The 20,390-nt window shown below is 34.5% G+C and overlaps 1 protein-coding gene across 1 annotated transcript in view; it reads right to left on the reverse strand.

Annotated features, from left to right (window-relative positions):
• The window catches only part of SLCO6A1 (solute carrier organic anion transporter family member 6A1), a 140,454-nt gene that overhangs the window by 21,412 nt on the left and 98,652 nt on the right, over nt 1-20,390 (reverse strand). Inside the window, exons 9-10 of the mRNA XM_025389405.1 lie at nt 18,350-18,503; nt 4,446-4,633 (exon numbers count right to left, since the gene is read on the reverse strand). Of these exons, the coding sequence (XP_025245190.1) occupies nt 4,446-4,633; nt 18,350-18,503 (342 nt within the window). The remainder of the gene's footprint in view (nt 1-4,445; nt 4,634-18,349; nt 18,504-20,390) is intronic.

Consider the following 20,390-nt stretch of genomic DNA (forward strand, 5'->3'; position numbering starts at 1 on the left):
TTAAGGAGACATAAATATGTTAAAATAATGAAGACAGAAGGGAAAATGTTGAAGAACTAGTTTTCTTAATGAGCCACTTGATAGAAAGATACAGATAAATCATGATTCTTTTCTGTTTATACTGAAGCCCTTCTCTTCTTCATTTTCAGCAAATTTCTCAAGAAGAAAAATTATTTTGTCATTCTTAGCCCCATGTGATCACTGAAAATTCTGCCAGTTTGTTTGTCTTCCACTTGTGACCCCCAACCTGGGCCTAGTGCAGATTGCAAGCATCTGGCGTGCACCAAGAATTTGGCAAGTACCTCAGGGGCAGTTTTAGATGCCCAGTTCACCTCTGCAAGCTTCTGCTCTCTCTGGAATTTTGATCCTTTTAGTCCTTTGCCTCTTTTTGACTTTTATTATTTAACCCGCCTTTCTAGTTGTCCTCTATATGAGTATTGACCTGTTGCAAATCATTGAATGCTATCCCATTTCCGTGGCTTTAATTATCACTTATTTGACAATAATTTAATAATTAATGTGGTTAGTTTTGACTTTTATTGAACTTTTAAAGATTAAACTTCGTTGAATTTGTAATATCGTTACATGCTTTGGAAAGCAAAACAATGTAAAGAAGGCACACTGGAGAAATTTGCTTGCTTATATTACTATCCTCTGTTTATCTGCAAATAGGTAAATTTATTTCTGTAAGGTTATCTATATCATATTACATACAATATCATATATGTAGCATACAATGTAATGCCATATAGATAATAGATAATAAAAACCTGAGAAAACACTAAATTTGAAGGAACAGACTGGTTGAATAAATGATTGCACTTCTGAGCAACACAATATTATGCAACTATAAAAAATAAATAGAATCTCTATGTTTATGTGAAAAGAGATATTAGGAATATATTATTACATTAAAAATCAAAATAGAGAATGGTGAACATAGTTTGCTACCTCCTGTGACGAAAGGATAAAATATAGAGATATACATTTATAGTTATTTGTATATGCATAAAGAAACACTGAAAGTATAAGAAAGACAGTAATTTAAATTGTCATCTTTAGGAGATGGGTCGAAATGGAAATAATTTGGGGAAAAAAATATATCAAGTTACACCAGAACCATTTTTCAACAGTCCATCTTTGCTGCACTTGTTTAAGATTTCACTTTCATTACATATTAAATTCCCACATGAGTTGGGGTTTATTTTTATACTTACTATTTGCTTATAAGTCACTACTTTTTTTTTTAATTATTGGGACTTTTATGGTGTCTTTTATCTTATGGGGTTAGGCATCAATTATTGTGCTTCTCTGTTTTAGATTCCCAAGCTTACTCTTGCTTATTTTATTTCCATAAGAACTTTAGAATCAGATTATGTAGTTCCACAATTCTACTGGTATTTTCATTATCATGTTAAAATTATAAATTAACTTAAGGAGAATTGTTATACTTGCGGTGTTGGCTTTCCTATTCAATCACACAAGACACATCTTTGCTCTTCGTTCAAGTCAGACTGCTTTTGTGTGATATTTGGGTGTGTATGGGGGTGGGGTGGTGGGGGGGTTTGTTGTTTCCTTTTATTTTGAAAGTGTTATAGCCTCACAGGAAATTGTAAAAATAGTACAAAGCATGCTGTGTATCTTCTCCCAACTTCTTCCAGTAGTGACATCTTATATAAATGTAACACAATATATACCTTCTGGCTGGTGGGTACTCTGCAGGGTCCTGAGGCAGTACAGGGCATCCCATGTCCACGGGGCTGAGTGTGCTAGCTCAGGTCTCTCTTTCTCCTCTTCCAGAGCCATGAATGCTTCACCCTCATGACCTCATCTAATCCTAATTGCCTCCCAAAAGTTCCACCTCTCAAATACAACAGTCCGATTGCCTACTCTCTTAATACTGTTACAATGTGGATTAAGTTGCAACACGAGTTTCAGAGAGGATCTAGTTATTTTCTTCTGTTCTGTGGCCATGATTATTTCACTTTTAAAGTTTAAACTCATATGTAGTTACATTTATATTTTTATCTGATTCACAGTAACTTTTTTTTCCCCATGAGTTTTCATTGTCTATAGTAATGTTTGATAATTTTCATTTCATTTGTAGCAGTTATTTGTAATTTTGTACATAGGCAGAATCTTTTCCTGTTCTACTTACTCGTTTTTGAATGAGATACATTTTCTTAAACTTGAGGAAGTTTCCAGGGGTGGAACATGGGCCAAGCTTTGAATCTATAGGTTATCTCTTCTATTGATATAGTAGACTTAAATATGACTCCTATGTGTAGTAACACTTCTCTGCCTCTCCAAATCTGTCCTAGTTCAAAAGAGCTTTTACTGTTAGCCCAGGGTTTCTAAAATCTCTTCACAGTTCTTGCTTTCAGAGGTTATATGCATTCATTTGCAGAAGGGGTATTTCTTGGCTATTTTTGAGGTCTGCCATGTCTGGACCTCCTGGGAAATTTTCAAGCCTCCTTCTCATTCTTTCCTGAGAGATTCTTCCTCAACTTATCTACGTAAGTCCTGTTCCCAGAAGGTCCATAGCAAGACCAAACCCTCTCCTTCTGAGCAGAAATATATGTTAGAGATACGTGTGATCTGTCAGTCCTTGGGTCCTCTCTATATTTTCTGTTCCTTATAACATCTTCTGAATCTACAAGCTGGTTTCCAGTCCTGCTTAAATTTTGGCAACACTTATATGCAATTTCAACTTTGTCATTTCTTTGGTCTATGTCATAATTGTACTGAAACTATAGTGTGTGTGTGTGTTTTATTCTGTTTATCTCTGTCTAGTTATGGAGAGAAGTGAGATTCAGAACTAAAATTCTAGAATATTACTATCATCTCTTTCATCTCACTGCTGGAAACATTGAATGTTTCAAAGAACACTAACACATAAATGTTCAATATTGTACTGATCGTCTTCAGTCTGAGGTTTCTTTTCTTCTTGTATTTCCTATTTTAGTTAATGGAATTATCATTCATTCAGTTCCAAACTAGAAGTCTGGATATAACCCTAGATTTCTCCATATTTTGTACCAGGCATATCAAATTAATAAACCTTACCCTCTTATTTATTTATTTATTTATTTATTTTTGGAATCTCTCTCTGGCACACAGTCTGGAGTGCAGTGGCATGGATCTTGGCTTATTGCAGCCTCAGTCCCGGGTTCAAGTGATTTTCCTGCCTTAGCCTTCTGAGTAACTGGGATTACAGGCCCTCGTCACAACACCTGGCTAATTTTTGTATTTTTAGTAGAGACGGGATTTCACCGTGTTGGTCAGACTGGTCTCGAATTCCAGACTTCAAGTGATCCATCCTCAACGGTCTCCCAAAGTTCTGGGATTATAGACATGAGCCACCGCGCCTGGCCACCACTACTAAATTCCAAGTGCTTTCCTTTTTCTCCAGGTTTTCCCCTCAGCTCTATCTTTCACACTTTTCAAAGCATTCTATCTAAAATGCCATCTGATCACTTTTGCTCCTGAGGTTTGCAGTTTTCAGTGGTTCCCAGGTGTGTACATAGAATAACAACATTCACATTAACACGGCAAAGAAGGTCATGTTAATGTGAATTGGGCCCTTACCTAGCTCAAATCTCTTCGTCTCATCCATCATCATGTTATCCTGTCATAGCAAACTTTTTGCCAGGATATTTCACACATTTTTTGGCTTCACTTTCACTGCTCACTTTTCCTGCTAAGGTCTTGCCTCCAGCCTGCTTGTATTATGAGAAATCATTTCTTTATAATTCATTTTCTGGAATAGATCTTATAGTACTTCCAAATCAACTCAGATAGAAATTACCATTTTCCTCTCTTTGTTTCCTGGTCAGCCTATGCAGGCTCTTCATGCCTTAAAGTTTTTTGTTAGCATCTTGAAAAAAAAAAAAAATTGAAAATAACAAAAAATTATTCTGCACTACAATACAAATGAATATTAAATGGATTTCATATATTCAGGAAGAACACATAAATAATAAATGTTGGTTATGTTTAGAATAATAATAAAAGTTACACACTGAAATTCTAAAAGTTATTATGCTCCTTTGTTGATGACACTCATGTTTTCTTATAGTCAAATTAACCAATATGGATGAAAATAGTTAATAAATTCCTATAACCAATTATAATGAGTCAACATTATAATCAAATCTGTGTTGAAATTAATATTTTTCCTACATTTATAATGTTTCTATGTGTGTTAAATTAGATAAATACATTAAGTTAAAGTTAAACAATGTGATTTTTACATACTCTATACAAATAAACTAGTTAAAAGAGAAATAATCATATACATGAATTGTGACAGTTTAACAACTTTCCCTCTGCATTTGCTAACATGAAACACAGAGGAAATTATTTGCTACAATATTCTAAAATCTTTCCAAAATTACTTTTCTTATATATTAAATAAACAATAATAATGAATAATATATACATACCGCATGATAGCCAAGACGATTGGTACACCAGAAAAACCAGAAAATACAAGCGTAGAAAAGATAAAAGCAACGAACAAAGGTAATTTATAGCACTTTGCATCACATTTCCCACGTCTGGCATCAATAAAATCACCTTCTTCATCTGCAGTTATTAATCCTTCTTTAATGCAAGAACAGTTGTAGTATGTCTGTGAGTATTGAAGACAGGAAACAATCTTTCAGAAAAATAGTCATAAACAAAAGCTCTTATCATAAAATAAGAATTAAATCAATAACTGCAGGGAGACTCGTTAGTTTTATTTCAAAATGTTTTTATATTAAGCCTGCTATGTATTATTTAGAAATGACACATTAATGATAAATCCGAGGTATTTTACATGGCAAAGAATCTGTGTGTGTGTGTGTGGAAGGCAGTGTGTGTGTGTGTGTGTGTAATTATAATTACTTAGAAAAAGTTCAGTTAATTTAAGAAATTTTCCTCAAAATATTTATATTCAAATGCATAAGAAATTGTTGGATATATATATTAAGGGAAATTAAAAATAATGTAATGAAAAAATGGAATTTTAGCTGAGATTTAAAATATGGACAGTTACCCAATTGTGAAAGGCTTTGAAACCATACTAAAAAGACTTTATTTTGTATGTAATAATGACAGGGCTGCTATCCATTTGGGACAACAGACACAATGCCTAGAATCTGTAACATATTCAGGGCCACATAAAATATTTTAATTTTAAAGCATTTTAAAATCAAAGAAAAAATAAGTATAATAATAAATTATATAAAATGAATATATAATGATGAATCCAGCTTGGATTGTATTTTTTTCATACCAATGTGATGTACATAAAATAATTTCTTTATCATTATTAATTTTTCAGTGAGGAAAGGAGAGCACAAAGGCAGAAGTGTCTAGAGCCAATGAAATTCTTTTTTTTTTTTTTTTTTTTTTTTTTTGAGACGGAGTCTCGCGCTGTCGCCCGGGCTGGAGTACAGTGGCCGGATCTCAGCTCACTGCAAGCTCCGCCTCCCGGGTTTGCGCCATTCTCCTGCCTCAGCCTCCCGAGTAGCTGGGACTACAGATGCCCGCCACCTCGCCCGGCTAGTTTTTTGTATTTTTTAGTAGAGACGGGGTTTCACTGTGTTAGCCAAGATGGTCTCGATCTCCTGACCTCATGATCCGCCCGTCTCGGCCTCCCAAAGTGCTGGGATTACAGGCTTGAGCCACCGCGCCCGGCCTCGAGCCAATGAAATTCATACTGTAGCCCTGAATGGAAAGCCAATGAGAATTTGGAGTTGTGGTTGTAGGGTGGATAATTTAAGGCAGATGAATTGGTGACATTTTCTAAGGAGAATTAACCAGAATTTAAAGACACAGAGACCAGTTTGCAATTTATTAATTTATTGGAAATATTCTAAACCACAAAATAAGACGAAGAAAAGAACAACACAATAAATTTAGCAGAAATATTGAATTAGATTTTACTAGTGAAAAAATAAGAGAAATTAAACATAACTTGAATCTGAGTGATTCAGAAAATTATAATTCAGACAAATTTATGTCAGTTTGGTGGGTGAAGTTGCTGAGAGGTTAATACATATGTTAAATAATATAAATACCCAAATATCCAAATATCAATTCCTTCATTCCACCAACTATTTTTTTGAGTGCCTATATGCCAAACATCATTCTAGGTGTTGGGAAAACACAGTAAACAATACTATAGAAACCACTGTTTCGTGTAGGAAACTTTCTATTTGGGGAGACAGGACATTTAAAAAAAAAAAGGAACTTGAGTATTTAATGACAAGTGCTGTGGAGAAAATAATAAAACAAGGACAAGTACAGGGAATATTGGAGGGGCTATAGGACAATACTTAACATGATCAGAGAATGTTTCGATGATAAAGTGATATTTGAGCTGAGATTTGAAAAAGGTAAGTGAGTGGACCACATGGTTATCTAAAAGAAATGTTTCAATTAAAAAAAAAAAAAGGAACGGTAATTGAAAAGCTTTGTGGTAGAGCTTGCTTGAAAAGTTGAAAGAAAAGCAAGAACAGAACAGGCTGGATCAGAATGAACATGAAGGAGACTAAGAGAAAATAAAATCAGGGTGGTAGGAAAAGGGAGGATTATACAGCTATTGGGCGGCAATTGCAAGAGCAATGTGAAGAACTTTGGTTTTTATTCTTAGTGATGTGAAGTCATTCGATGGATATATAAATGACATATTTTAAAAGATCATTGTGACTGCTATATTGAGACTTTTGAAATATGTAGGCAAGGGTAAAAGCAGATGAAACAGTTAAAAGTCTATAAAATAAGGTACAAGACAACAGTGCTTGGGAGGCCAGGGTGGTAATCAGAGAAAATGAAAACGGCCAACTTCAGCGTTTACTTTGAAAATAGGTTTGAAAGGATTTGCTGAAGGATTCTAGAGTGAAAATGGTCACCAGAAAGAAAAGGTCACGCGGGGAAGGACTTCCTAGGAGAAACTATGACTTTTAGTCAAGGGAGGCAGTCAGTCATCCACAGCTCAGGGAAAGAACCAAGAAAATCAACACCATGATTTTACTTGTTTCCCCTGTCTTCCTAATTTCGTATTAGGACTCCTTATCATCTTAACCCAGTCCACAGTCAGAGGGCAAAGGAACTTTCATCCTATAATTCAATCTCCTGGGATATTGAGGAGGGTAGAAAAATGTAAAAAATGAATCTGGAGAACAGACGAAAGATATCTAGCACAACAAATAGTTGTAGGTCATACAATCTTTTAGCCATACAAGATGGCTAAAAGGAGAAATTAAAAAATGCAAAGAAGGGTTCATTAACAGATTATGGAATCAGAAGATACTGGGCTCTAAAAGGGCTGAAGAACTAAGGAGTCCACGTACTAGATAAAGTGAGCTGAAAGAAAAGCAGTTGTAGATCAATAGTAGAATAATTGAAATTGAGATCATGAAAGGAGTAAAGTCTTTGTAAAGGCCTAGGGTATGACCATGGAGGGACATTGCATGAGGTAGGGTGCAAACAAGATTACCCGGAAAGAATATGTCAAGGAATTATAGGGTTAGAGAATTAGAAAGAGCCTCAAGATGAATTTCCAGATTAGAGAGAATGCCAGTGAACCAGGGCCTAAAATCCTCGAGGAATGGGAGGAAGAATCCTTGAGTCTGAGAATGACTGTAACAAAAAGGATAGTAGAAGTAATGCCTGCTCAAGTAAGTTTCAATGATGGAGAATTGGGAAAAAGTAAAGGGAAAATGGTCTGAAAGTACTAATGAGTGTCTTAGCTACTTTGTGTTGCTATAACAGAATGTCACAAACTGGGTAATTTATTTCTCATAATTCTGAAGGCTGGCAAGTTTAATATGAAGGTGGTGGCATCTAGTGAGGGCCTTTGTGCTGCATCATCTCATGACAGAAAGCAAAAGGATAAGAGAACAGAAGCATAAGAGAGGGCCAATCTGTTTTTATAGCAACCCACAATCACAGTAACAAACCCGACCCTGCAAAAATGACATTAATCCCTTGATGAGGACAAAGCCTTCATGGCCTAATCACCTCTTAATGATCCCACCTGTTAATGCCATCACAATTACAATTACATTTCAATGACTTTTTTTCTTCATTTAAATTGGAACACCATGAAAAAAACTTATAAAATATCAACTTTTGCAAATGGCTTGCAAGCCATTGTTAATTACTATATAATGTTAGTTTCTAAGTTACTAATATAGGCCCAAAGTCCTCTACGCACAATTTTCAAGTCGAGAGCACTCTGAAGACCAAAGAGTTTTCTTTGTAGCTTATTTGATGAAAAAATACGACCCAGAATAATGTAAAGCTATTTAATGTTTTCATTTCTCTCTCTAAATGAGAATATCACAAGTGTTGGTATAGAAATATTAATGTTCGATTACAGTTGCTGCTCTGCTGAGTGTGGAATATGATATACAATGATTATGTACTATATTTCTTTTTAAAATCCAACAATTGAGATATTTGAATGCAAGAATTTTGGATAAAAGCTTGTGAGCCTTGAACAGGAGTATTTTTCTTACCCAAATGTACTGTCTCAGCTGAGAGGACGTGAGTAGTCTCTACACAGTTACAAGAGCATAGTAATGGTGATGAAAGTACAGTGCTAACTTAAACATCATTACTTTTCGTTATAAAAATAATTCATGACCACCCAAAATATTTTTAAGATATTTTCATTTTTAAGAAAAATGAAAAAAGTAAAAATAGTTAAGTCCCCAAAGATGGATATTATCTTAAAGCATTTTTTTTCATTTTCTAAGATACCATGTTAAATAAAAGAACAAAGTGCATAAAAATATGTATGATATGCTCCCATTTGTATAGAAAAGGCTCTATATGCTTTAACATGTATATTTCTATAATGATGCATAAAAAGAGATAGTAAAATTTGTTGCTTCTGAATATGAGCACAAGGTATCAATGGCCTGTGATAGAAAAGAGACATATTTAACAGTACAGCTTAAACTATTTGAATTATTTACAATGAAAAACTACTACTTTATCCCAAAAAAGATGTAAATTTAAAGTAGCGTTTTATGATTATTCATCTGACAAATATTTATTAAGCATCTGCAGAGAAACAGGCAGTAATCTAGATACTGCAAATAATAGTGAAACAAAGAGACAAATTTCCTAACAAGTACAGTATAAAATCAAGATTTTTAATTGAATTTTATATTACACATATACATTTTTTTCCTATTTTTCTACTTATTTTTTCTAATTATTTTTCTACTTTTTATTTTTCTTATTTTTTGACTAGTCATCTCTGAAAGGTTCATATTATTCTTTCAAGTACATACGTCACCATTTACATAAACTCATTCCTACAACTTGCCAATTTATTTCCTTCTGAGTTTTAAAGTATTACTTAGATGTCCAATATCTATTTTATTTTCTTGGAATTGAGACTCACTACAGAAAATACTGCATCTAAGAACATCAGCATTTTAAATGTTGTTTGATATGTATCCCCAAATTGCTTAAGAATGTAATTTAGGCTGGGCATGGTGGCTCACGCCTGTAACCCCAACACTTTACGACACTGAGGCAGGCAGATCACGAGGTCAAGAGATCGATACCAGCCTGGCTAACATGGTGAAACCCCATCTCTACTAAAACTACAAAAAATTAACCGGGCCTGGTGACAGGCACCTGTAGTCCCAGCTATTTGGGAGGCTGAGGCAGGAGAATGCCATGAACCTAGGAGGCGGAGCTTGCAGTGAGCCAAGATTGCATCACTGCTGTGCCACTGCCCTCCAGCCTGGGCAATGGAGCGAGACTTTGTCTCAAAAAGAAAAAAAAAAATGTAGTTTAAAAGTTTATAACACCAGAAACATATAAGATTCTGTGTTAATTTGAACTATCAACATTTTTAAATTTATCACATTTAAAAAGAGAAGAGAGTACTCTGTTGTTTTTATTTATGTTTTAATTTTAGAGTTAAATATTATTTTCATAAACTTGGTATTACTATAATGGATTTCTGTACACAATGTTTGTATAAAATGTTAGACTATTAGAGGCATAAAAAAATCCAAGTTTTGTGGGAGAACACTAGAGAATGTATACCTGTGCTGTATTACCTATAGAGTAAAGAAGCAACTACTCAACTAGCTTCGCAGAAATTAAACCAAAGGGCAAGGATGAAAAGAGAGAAGTAAGTTCTACATTTGATGAAACAATAAAACAGCCACAACTTTAATTCAAAACATATGAAAAATGTCACCTAAATAAAAAGAAAATACACATAATTCCATACACTGGAGGTATCTCACAGAATTCTCCAACATGGGAACATTAATTTATCGTATTATTATTTGTTATATTTATTGTATATTTATTATTTATTGTATTATTATCTATTGTATTATTATCTGTTATGCAATTTTACAGCATTTAAAATAATTAGTGAGAGTCACTTTTCTGACATGATTTAAGTCCTCCAAGTCTCATCCCTCCAACTGATTACAAATCAAAACTCTGGTTAAAATATGCAAAAGTAACTACCTATAGAAGTTCTAAATGAAAGAAAAGCAGCTGAATTGTGGAGGAGAAGAGAAAGATATTGGGGTAGAAAAAGGCATTTAAATTAAAAATCGCTGAAAACTACCCAAATTTGGTGAAAATATAAATTTATGGATTCAAAAAGTTCAGTGAATTACAAACAGGATAAACTCAAAGAAAACCAAACCATCATACTAATGAAAAGCAAAATTAAAAAAAAAATACTGAAAATAGCTAGATAAAACAATATATATTATATACAAGTAAATCAATTATTTGAATCACCGTAGATGTATCATCAGAAACCATGGGTGCTGGAAGATAGAGAAGCATCATATTTACAGTGTTGAAAGAAAATAATGATCACCCCAGAATTCAATGTCTAGTGAAAATATACTTCAGGAATGAAGGCAAGACAAAGATATCTTAAGTTAAAAGAACATTAAGAGGATGTCACCAGCCTACCTTCTTTACAAGAAATGCCAAAATAAGTTCTTCAAACTTAAGGCAAATGATGATGCTGAGTGAAACTCACATCTTCATGAATGATGAATATTAAATTTCTGGGTAAATATAAGACTATATTATTTTCATAAGATATTTTAAGTATGATTATTTTTTAAACAAGTCATAATATTATCTATCACAAATTTGAACATATGTATAGCTATAAGACATGTTACAAACTGCAACATAAATGTTACTGGGGAGAAGTAAAGGTACATATATGGTGAGTTTTATACCTATATGATTTTATATTACACTATGTTCTATAATATTAATTCTAAATAGACTGTGAAATGTTATATAATCTAAGAGCCATCAATTAAAAATCAATTCAAAGAGACAAAACAAGATATCAAGGTATACTAAAATGAAATAGCAAAGTGGATTCAATTCCAATAATAAAATGGGCAGGTAGATCTAAACTCAGCCATATTGGTAACTCTATTAAATATAAATAATTTTTGAACTCCAATTAAAAGACAGAATAACAGAATTGGAGAAAAGGTAAACCCATACTTACTCTATGCTGGCTACAGGAGACAGTCTAAACGTAAAGACACAGATAGGTGGAAAACAAAAGAATAGACATAAAATATACCATAAAAATAGCAAAATAATGTTATAATAATGATTTAATATCATGCAAAATACACTTCAAGACAAAGAATATTATTATCAGAGATGAAAAGGAAACTTTTAGAAAAATGGATGGTTCATCAAAAAGATGTGACAATTACTAATATGCAGGCATATAACAGAACCTACACATTAATAAATACACAACACAAAAATAAAAAAAGAAATAGACAATTATACAACTATATTAGGTATTTTTCAAACACAGTGTTCAGAATTTAACACAACATTATAAGCCACACAAAGTGACATGAAAAACTGACTTAAAATTAGAGAAAAATAAACAATATAAGTAGATTCATAGGTGACCTAGATAGCAGAGTTAATAGTAAGAATGTTAAAATAGTTATGATTAATATGCTCCAGAAAGTATGGGAGACAAATGAATAACATAGCTTAAATTATGTAGAATTTCACCAGAGATTTGTATTCTAAAAAAAAAAAAAACATTACTACTAGAACTAAAAAATACAAGTGAAATTAGAACCTCAGAAAATGGGTTTAACAGCAGAGCAGACACTGTGAAATAGAGGATTTGTAACTGGAAGATAGATGAACAGAAAATATCCATATTTAAATAAACAGATGAAAAGGGATATAAAAGAGAAAAAGTGGCAAAAGATTATGGAACAGAAGTGGAAATGACTATCTGTAGTCTGGATTAAGCAGAATTCCAAAACAGCACCCAAGATTCTCTCCCTCTGTTGTGTATATCCTACATAATCCCTAGGACAGTAAATTGATAAGGAAGCAAAAGGCATGACTCAACTCCATAGGTGGAGGCTCAAACATTGGACCAAATTGAGGACTAGCTAAAACAGGGACAGGGTGAAGCAGCTTTCCCTAAGACATGTCCACCAGTGTGCCATGTCAGTTTACCATTGCCATGGCAACAAGAGTAGTTACCACCCCTTTCCATGGCAATGACCCAACATCCCAGTTACCCCTCACCCTTTTCCTAGAAATTTCTGTATAATCTACCCCTTAATCAGCATGTAATTAAAGTGGATATAGATAGACCTGCAGACCGGCCTCTGAGCTGTTACTGTGGGCACATTGCCTATTGGGTAGCCCCACTGCACAAGGAGTAGTACCTCTCTGCTGCTACTGTATACCAGTGCTTCAATAAAAGTTTCTGTGTAATACTGACCTTTAATGACGCCCTTGAATTCTTTCCTGGGCAAGGCCAAGAACCTTCCTGGGCTAAGCCCCAATTTTGGAGCTCATCTGCCTGCATCAATCTGTTTTACTCAATTATATTCTATGGCATAGTTTAAGAAAGGAAAACTATCTTGGATAAACCTCACCTAATTAGGTGAGAATTAAAATGTACTAAGCTCCTCTTGAAATCAGAGATACAAAATATACAATGTAAGGGAGATTCTCTGTTGCTAACACTGAAGATGGAGGGAGTCATTTGTGAAAGAATGGGGGTGGCCTGTAAAAGCTAATACTGGCCTCCAACTGACAGCTAGCAAAAAAAATTAGACCCTTGTTTTTTTAACCCAAGGGAACCAAATTTGGTCAATAACCTGAAGAAACTTACAAGTGAACTCTTTCCAAGGCCCTCCAGAAAGGAGCACAACTCAGCCATCACCCTGATTTCAGCCTGTGAGACTTGGGGCAGAGGATCCAGTCATGCATAGCATGTCTGGATTGCTGACCTTAGAATTGAGAGCTAATAAATGAGTGTTATTCAAATCCACTAAAACTGGGGTACAATAATCCCCCCTTATCCATGGGAAATACATTCTAAGATCCCTGTATGTCCGAAACCATGAATAGAACTGAACCCTATATCTACTCTTTTTTTTCCTATACATACATACCTATAATAAAGTTTAATTTATAAATTAGTCACAGTAGGAGATTAACACTATTAATAAAATAGAACAATTATAGCAATACTGCAATAAAAGTTATGTGAAGATTCTCTCTCTCTCTTTCTCTCTTCTGTGTCTCCCAAAATATTTTAATATTTTCAGACCACAGTTGATTGCAGGTCATTTAAATTACGGATGCAGGGGCTACTGCAGTTTATTATGTAGCAATAATAAACTAATACATAGTTCCCAAAAATACAGGAAAGAGAGAGAGAGGTTAATAGCTAAGAAGTTTTCAACTGATAGACAAGAATCCACAGACTCAAGATACTCTGTGAAGCCCAAGCAAAATAAACATAATCAAAGCCACATCTATATACATCAAAGGAAAACATCTGATAACCAAAAACAAAGAGAAAATCCCAAAGCATCCAGAAACAGAAGGCAACATATGGTGTCTTTTAAACGTTGGTGGTGGGGGGAATGAAGAGTGGGGGGAATCACTGCCAATCTAAAATTCCATACCCAGTGAAAACAGTGTTCAAAATGAAGGTGAAATAAAGTTCTTCAGGCAGAAGAAAAATAATTCCAGATGAAACAATGGAAATGCAAGGAAAAGGGTAAATATAAGTCAATATTGACTGTACGAAAGCCAAATTATAATAGCATATTTCATTTAAAACATATAAAAATACATATTAAAAATAGCACAAAGATAGTGGGTCAGTAAATAAAATTAAAATATTCCAATGATATTTAAGCTGAATGAGAACCTGAAGCCTTGCTTCCTATAATCCTTAATCCTTTGGATGTGATTTACTTTCCTCTTCAGAGATAAATAGAATGAAGTTTCTGTTGAACCTCTGGAAGAATATTCATATTGCTATTTTATAATGAAAACTATATCAGCTACTGAAAGGAATCAGTCTGCGGAGATCACAAAAAAAAAAAGCCCATGATTTCTTTAATATCTATATAAAGAAATTTGAAGATCTTTGGAAGCACGGATAAGAAGAATACATGTGGTTCTCAATGAGGAAAAGCTCCCCAGGAATATTATCAATATCAACAGCAGGTAGGTATTTTCAGTTTTAGTACAGCTGTACTTTTTCTAGAGAAACCTAAAAATCGTTAGAGGTATAGTATTTCCTACTACTCCTCTCACAAACTTTTGCATAAACTTCATTGAAGAGCATCTAATTTTGACTTATATTGGCCCTGATCGTATTTTGAATAGGAACATTTAATCAGAATTTTTTCACACTTGTCATATTTTCATTGAGAAAATATTTTTCAAAGGGGATTCCATTAACAGCATATAGGTACTTGATCATTTTTTGTATAGTGTATCTTATTTTAATTTTTATTTTGTTGAGATTATTTTTATTGGTATCGATCTTTTCCCATTTGAAATTGATGCTTATTCTATCCATTAATCAGTTCCATCCATATCACATTTTACTAACAGCTTCTACTTTGTAGGTTTTCTATCAAAGCCATTTTTTTCTAGCAAGGCTAATTGTCTTACTAAGCAATTTCTGACATATTGATTTTATTCTTCTTTCAGTTTTCATTAAGTATCAAATGTTATCACACAGTTTGAGTGACTATTTTGTGGATTATTTCTATCACTATTATTCCTCATAAATTAATTACTCCTTAGAGAAATATATATTAAAAAAAAAACTATGAAGAGTTTCATTAAATAAATAGAGTCTCTAAAAGAGATTCCCTAGAAAAAAGGAAGCAGGGGTTGGAGCTATATCCTTGATGGAATGTTTAGCTCTTGAATATTCCATGGAATCAAAACATCAAGGTCAAACAGTTTTACTGTATACTGTGATGACATAGTGAGCATATAAAAATAATTTACTTATAGCAAAATAAAATGAAGGAGAGGAAGTGGTGTTATGGGATCTTTGGGATGTCACTTTGGAGGCCAGAAATCTGTAGTTAATGTGCCTTTGCCCAAGTTCTTATCCTGTGCCCAGGAAGAATGAGGTAGGCAGACAAGTGGAAGGTTAACAAGAAGGAGAGGAGCTTTATTGAGTATTACAACAGCTCAGAGGAGAATTGCAGTGGGTAGCTCCTCTCTGTAGACAGGTTATCCTGTCCAGTATTCAGCTCTCAGCAAAGAGGAGTCCCTGGAGAGGGTTGCTCCTCTCTGCAACTGGTCATCCCCATGTCTGCAGCTCTAAGCAGAGAGGGTAGCTCCTCTCTGTAGCTGTTCATCCTTTATTGCTCCATCCTCTGCCTGCTCTGGCTGATCCCTGGGCTTTTATGGACCTCAGAGGGGAGGTAGTGCATGCTGGTTTGTCCATGGGTGGTCATGGGCAGGCCAGAAAAGGCACCACACCTCTTTGTTGCTCTCTCCCATTCTCGAAGACTAGTCAGAGCAAGGAAAGATAAACAGAATTTTCAAAGAATGGATCCATGCTTCTGTGCTATTAAAAAGGTGAAAGTTGGAGTAAATAGTCCATCATTTAGTTAAAAGCTTATTTATGCAACTTGAGATATTAAAAAATTAACCTCAACAAGTGGTAGAGTGGTCAACTGTTCTCCATGACAGAAGAAGAAAATGTGTTAGCAGGATGGCAGAAAGCCCAGAGAAATAAGGGATTCGGATGGTAATGGCCCCACAGATGAGCACACAAGGGAATTTTTAAATAGTCTCAATTTACATAAATGCCAAAGGGCAAACAGAAATAACATATATTCAAGTCACATATGTTATTGCCCTGTAAAACTCTAACTCTCTCACTTTCCTGGATGTACTAACAAAAGCATACAAGTTAGGGTGACTTCTGATAAACCATAGGACTAATTTCCACATCTAAATTAATGTGGAGCAGAAAGAGAGAAACAGCAAAAAGGTAGAGAGTAAACAATTTGAATTCTTCAGTAGGAGAAAAAACTCAGTGAAAGGTGACCAAAAGGATAGTATTCATCTATCTCTAGGTGTGTAAAAGATTGTGGCTCAAGGTTTCAGGAGATTGGGTGCTGCTGTAAAGTAGCATAGAGCTAAGACAAACTACATAGGGGAAGGTTCTCTCAGGCTGTTTCATTCAACTTTGCTATGGCAAGAGGTAGATAAGAGTTCCTCATTGCTTTAAAACAATAAAGTTGGGATGATGTAATGTGTGTGTGTGTGTGTGTGTGTGTGTGTTGCTGTTGTTTGTTTTTATGAGATGTGTTCTCACTCTGTCACCCAGGCTGGAGTGCAGTGGCACAATCATGACTCACTGCAGCCTTGACCTCCCAGGCTCAGGCAATCCTCCCACCTCAGCTTCCCGAGTACCTGGGACTACAGTCATGCACCACTATGCACAGTTAATTTTTGTATGTTTTGTAGAGACAGGGTTTCGCCATGTTGCCCAGGCTGGTCTCAAACTCCTGGGCTCAAGTGATGCACCCTCTTAGGCCTCCCAAAGTGCTGGGATTATAGGAATGAGCCACTACACCTGGCCCCATAGATGTGTTATTGAGGACTAAGCTCTGATTTTTTTTTAAATCTTGCCCAAACTCCTATCTAATGGATCTGGGGAGTCATGCCTTTCAAACCATAAATTCTCATCAGATGGGTTTTATTTAACCCATATATCGTGACTAACTTTCCAATCTGACTCTGGCATAACATTAGGTGACAAAGAAGAAAATCAAAATATTTTACCTCAAAACATATTTCTTTGCCATATTTTGAAATGGTCCTGCAAAGCAGTCCTTTGTGGGGGGTAAATTTGCATCTGTAAAGAATCTCTATTAACATAACAAATAACGTAACATTTCTTCGGGGCCTTTCTAATCCTGAAGAGGTTAACTGAGAGTCTATCGCCTTTTAAAAGGTCTGAATAGGAAACATTTGTCATCTGTTGTCTCTAAGGGCAGCCACTATGAGACTTCAAAAGAACCTTGGTCTCCACAATCTTTTTTCTTAACCTGGACATTTCCTTTCTATTGATCCCAAGTCTTTAGACAAACTCAACCAATTACCAACAAGAAAATGTTTAAATTTACTTATAGCTTGGAAGCCCCACCCCAAAACCCTACCCCAACTACCACCCTCCCCTCCCCTGTCTTCAAATTGTTCTGCCTTTCTGGATCAAACCAATGTATTTCTCAAAGGTATTTGATTGATGTTTCATGCCTCCCTAAAATGTATAATACCAAGCTTCACTGTGACCACTTTGGACACAATTTCTCAGGATCTCCCAAGGTGTCACAGGCCATGGTCACTCATATTTGGCTCAGAATAAATCACTTCAAATACAGAGTTTGACTCTTTTCATTGACATTTTAATGTAGGAATGTCTCTTTCACTCCCAATTTCCATAAGCTCTTTGTATTGCGGCAATATAAAACAAATTTTTGGCCAGGCACGGTGACTCACAGCTGTAATCCCAGCAGTTCTGGAGGTGAGGCCAAGGCAGGTGAATCACTTGAACTTAGGCATTCAAGACCAGCTTGGGCAGTGTGACAAAACTCCATCTCTAAAAAAATTACAAAAATTAGCTGGGTGTGGTGGTGTGCACCTGCAGTTTCAACTATCCTGTAGGCTGAGGTGGGAGGATAGCTTGAGCCCAAGAGGTGGAGGTTGCAGTGAGCTGGGATCTTACCACTGCACTCCAGCCAGGGTGACAGAGTCAGACCTTGTCTCAAAAAATAAACACACACCAAAAAAACCCACAAATTTTATTTTCTTGTCTTTAACATATAAAAGGGGAAAATAAGAAAAAATAGGTTTTATAGAGAGTTGGAAGAAAAATGTGAATAGCATTTACAAGTTGAACATTTCACTAAAGAGGAAGAAGCATAAAAAATAATAGTTATAATATAATGAAAATATAAATGTATAACAAAACATAATAATTATAAAAACTAATTACCTTTTTTTGGGTTAGTGCTTTAGAATACATACACCCTGCAAAGCAGGGAGAAAAGTATTCGATATCATCTCTTCCACATATAGAAGAATAAACTGAAGATGAGCATCTACATTTTTCATTGCAAGGAGCCGTGAGGTTTCCCAACTGCCCTTCTCTATAGAAACAAGATAGAATGTAATCATATTACCATTATTTTATAATTATTGAAGCAAATGTCAAGATATCAGTGAGATCCATAAAATATGCTTATTGAAATAATTTCTTTTTTTAACAACTTTACTGAGGTCTGAGATACAATAGCCTGCACATACTAAGATTAAAATTTGAAAATTTTTGATATATGTATACACTTGTGAAATCATCACCAAAATCATGCCAACAAACATAATAATCAAAAGTTTATTTATAACAAATATAATAATAATAAAAAAACCCCAAAAGTTTCCTTGTGCCCCTTTATAATTTCCCCACTCCTTGGCATACACTGATCCACTTTCTGTTACTATTCATTTGTTTGAATTTCCTAAGAGTTTATGAAATAGAATCATACAATATGTCAAGTTTCTTTGGCTTCTTTCATGCAGCTGGTCTTTATTTGGTCTTTGTATGGTCATATGCTTCCATGTCTCTTGGATAAATATTAAGAAATAGAATATTTGCATCATGCGGTAGGCGTTCACTTAACTTTTTAAGAAACTGTCGGTTTTTAGAACTGTTGTGACATTTCATATTTCCATCAGCAGTGTATAAGAGTTTCGTTTGTTCTTCTCACCAACACTTAGTATGGTCTCTTTTTAAAAAAATGTTAGACATTTTAACAGGAGTGTAGTAGTTTCATATTTGGGGTTTTAATAAGCATTTTGCTAGTGAGAAATGATGTTGATAATCTTTCCATATATTTATTTTCAGTCTGTATTTTTTATTAAATATCTGTTCCAATCATTTGCCCATTTTGTTGGATCGCTTACTTTTTAATATTCTGGAAGTAATTTTTTTGTTAGATATATGATTTTCCAATAGTTTTGCACATTATATGGCTTGCTTTTTCATACCATAAACAAGTTCTTTCAAACAGTAGTTTTTAAATTTTTGACAAGTTTCAATTTATTAATTCATTTTTTTTTTTGGATTATGTGTTTGGTGTCACATCTAAAAGATACTTGCCAAATGCAAAATCAAAAATATATTCTCTTATATTTTTGGAGTTTTATAGTTTATATTTTTATCTATAATCCATTTTGAACTATTTTATGTGGTACAAGATGTGAATTAAGTTTATTTGCATATAGACATCTAATTATCCAGCATAATTTGTTAAAATTATTGGAACAACATAAAATTGCCCACTTTTAGCAGTCCTCTTCAAAATAGTACTGGAAGTCCTAGCCAGAGCAACCAGGAAAGAAAAAGAAATAAAAGGCTTCCAAATTGGAAAAGAGAAAGTCAAATTATCCCTGATCATTGATGATACAATCTTAGATCTAGAAAAACCTAAAGACTCCATCAAAAATCTCTTAGATTTGATAAATGAATCCAGTAAAGTTTCAGTTTAGAAAATTAACATACAAAATTAGTAACGTTTTTATATACCAATAAAAATCTAGCTGAGAACAAAATTAAAAAGGCAAGCCAGGCCGGGCACGATGGCTTGTGCCTGTGATGCTAGCCCTTTGGGAGGTCGGGGCAGGCAGATTGCCTGAACTCAGGAGTTTCCGACCAGCCTAGGCAACACAGTGAAACCCCATCTCTACTTAAAATACAAAAAATTAGCCAGGCGTGGCAGCATGCAACTGTAGTCCCAGCTACTTGGGAGGCTGAGGTAGGAGAATTGATTGAACCAGGAAAGTGGAGGTTGCAGAGAGCTGAGATTGTACTACTACACTGCAGCCTGGGCAAAAAGAGTAAAACTCCATCTCAAAATTAATAAATAAATAAAATAAAAAGGCAAGCCTGTTTACAATAGGTCCAAAAAGTAAAATGCCTAGGAATATATTAAACTAAGAAGGTGAAAGATTTCTATCAGAGAAGAAAACTACAAGAA

The sequence above is a fragment of the Theropithecus gelada genome, chromosome 6, assembly GCF_003255815.1.
Source record: "Theropithecus gelada isolate Dixy chromosome 6, Tgel_1.0, whole genome shotgun sequence".
NCBI lineage: Eukaryota > Metazoa > Chordata > Mammalia > Primates > Cercopithecidae > Theropithecus > Theropithecus gelada.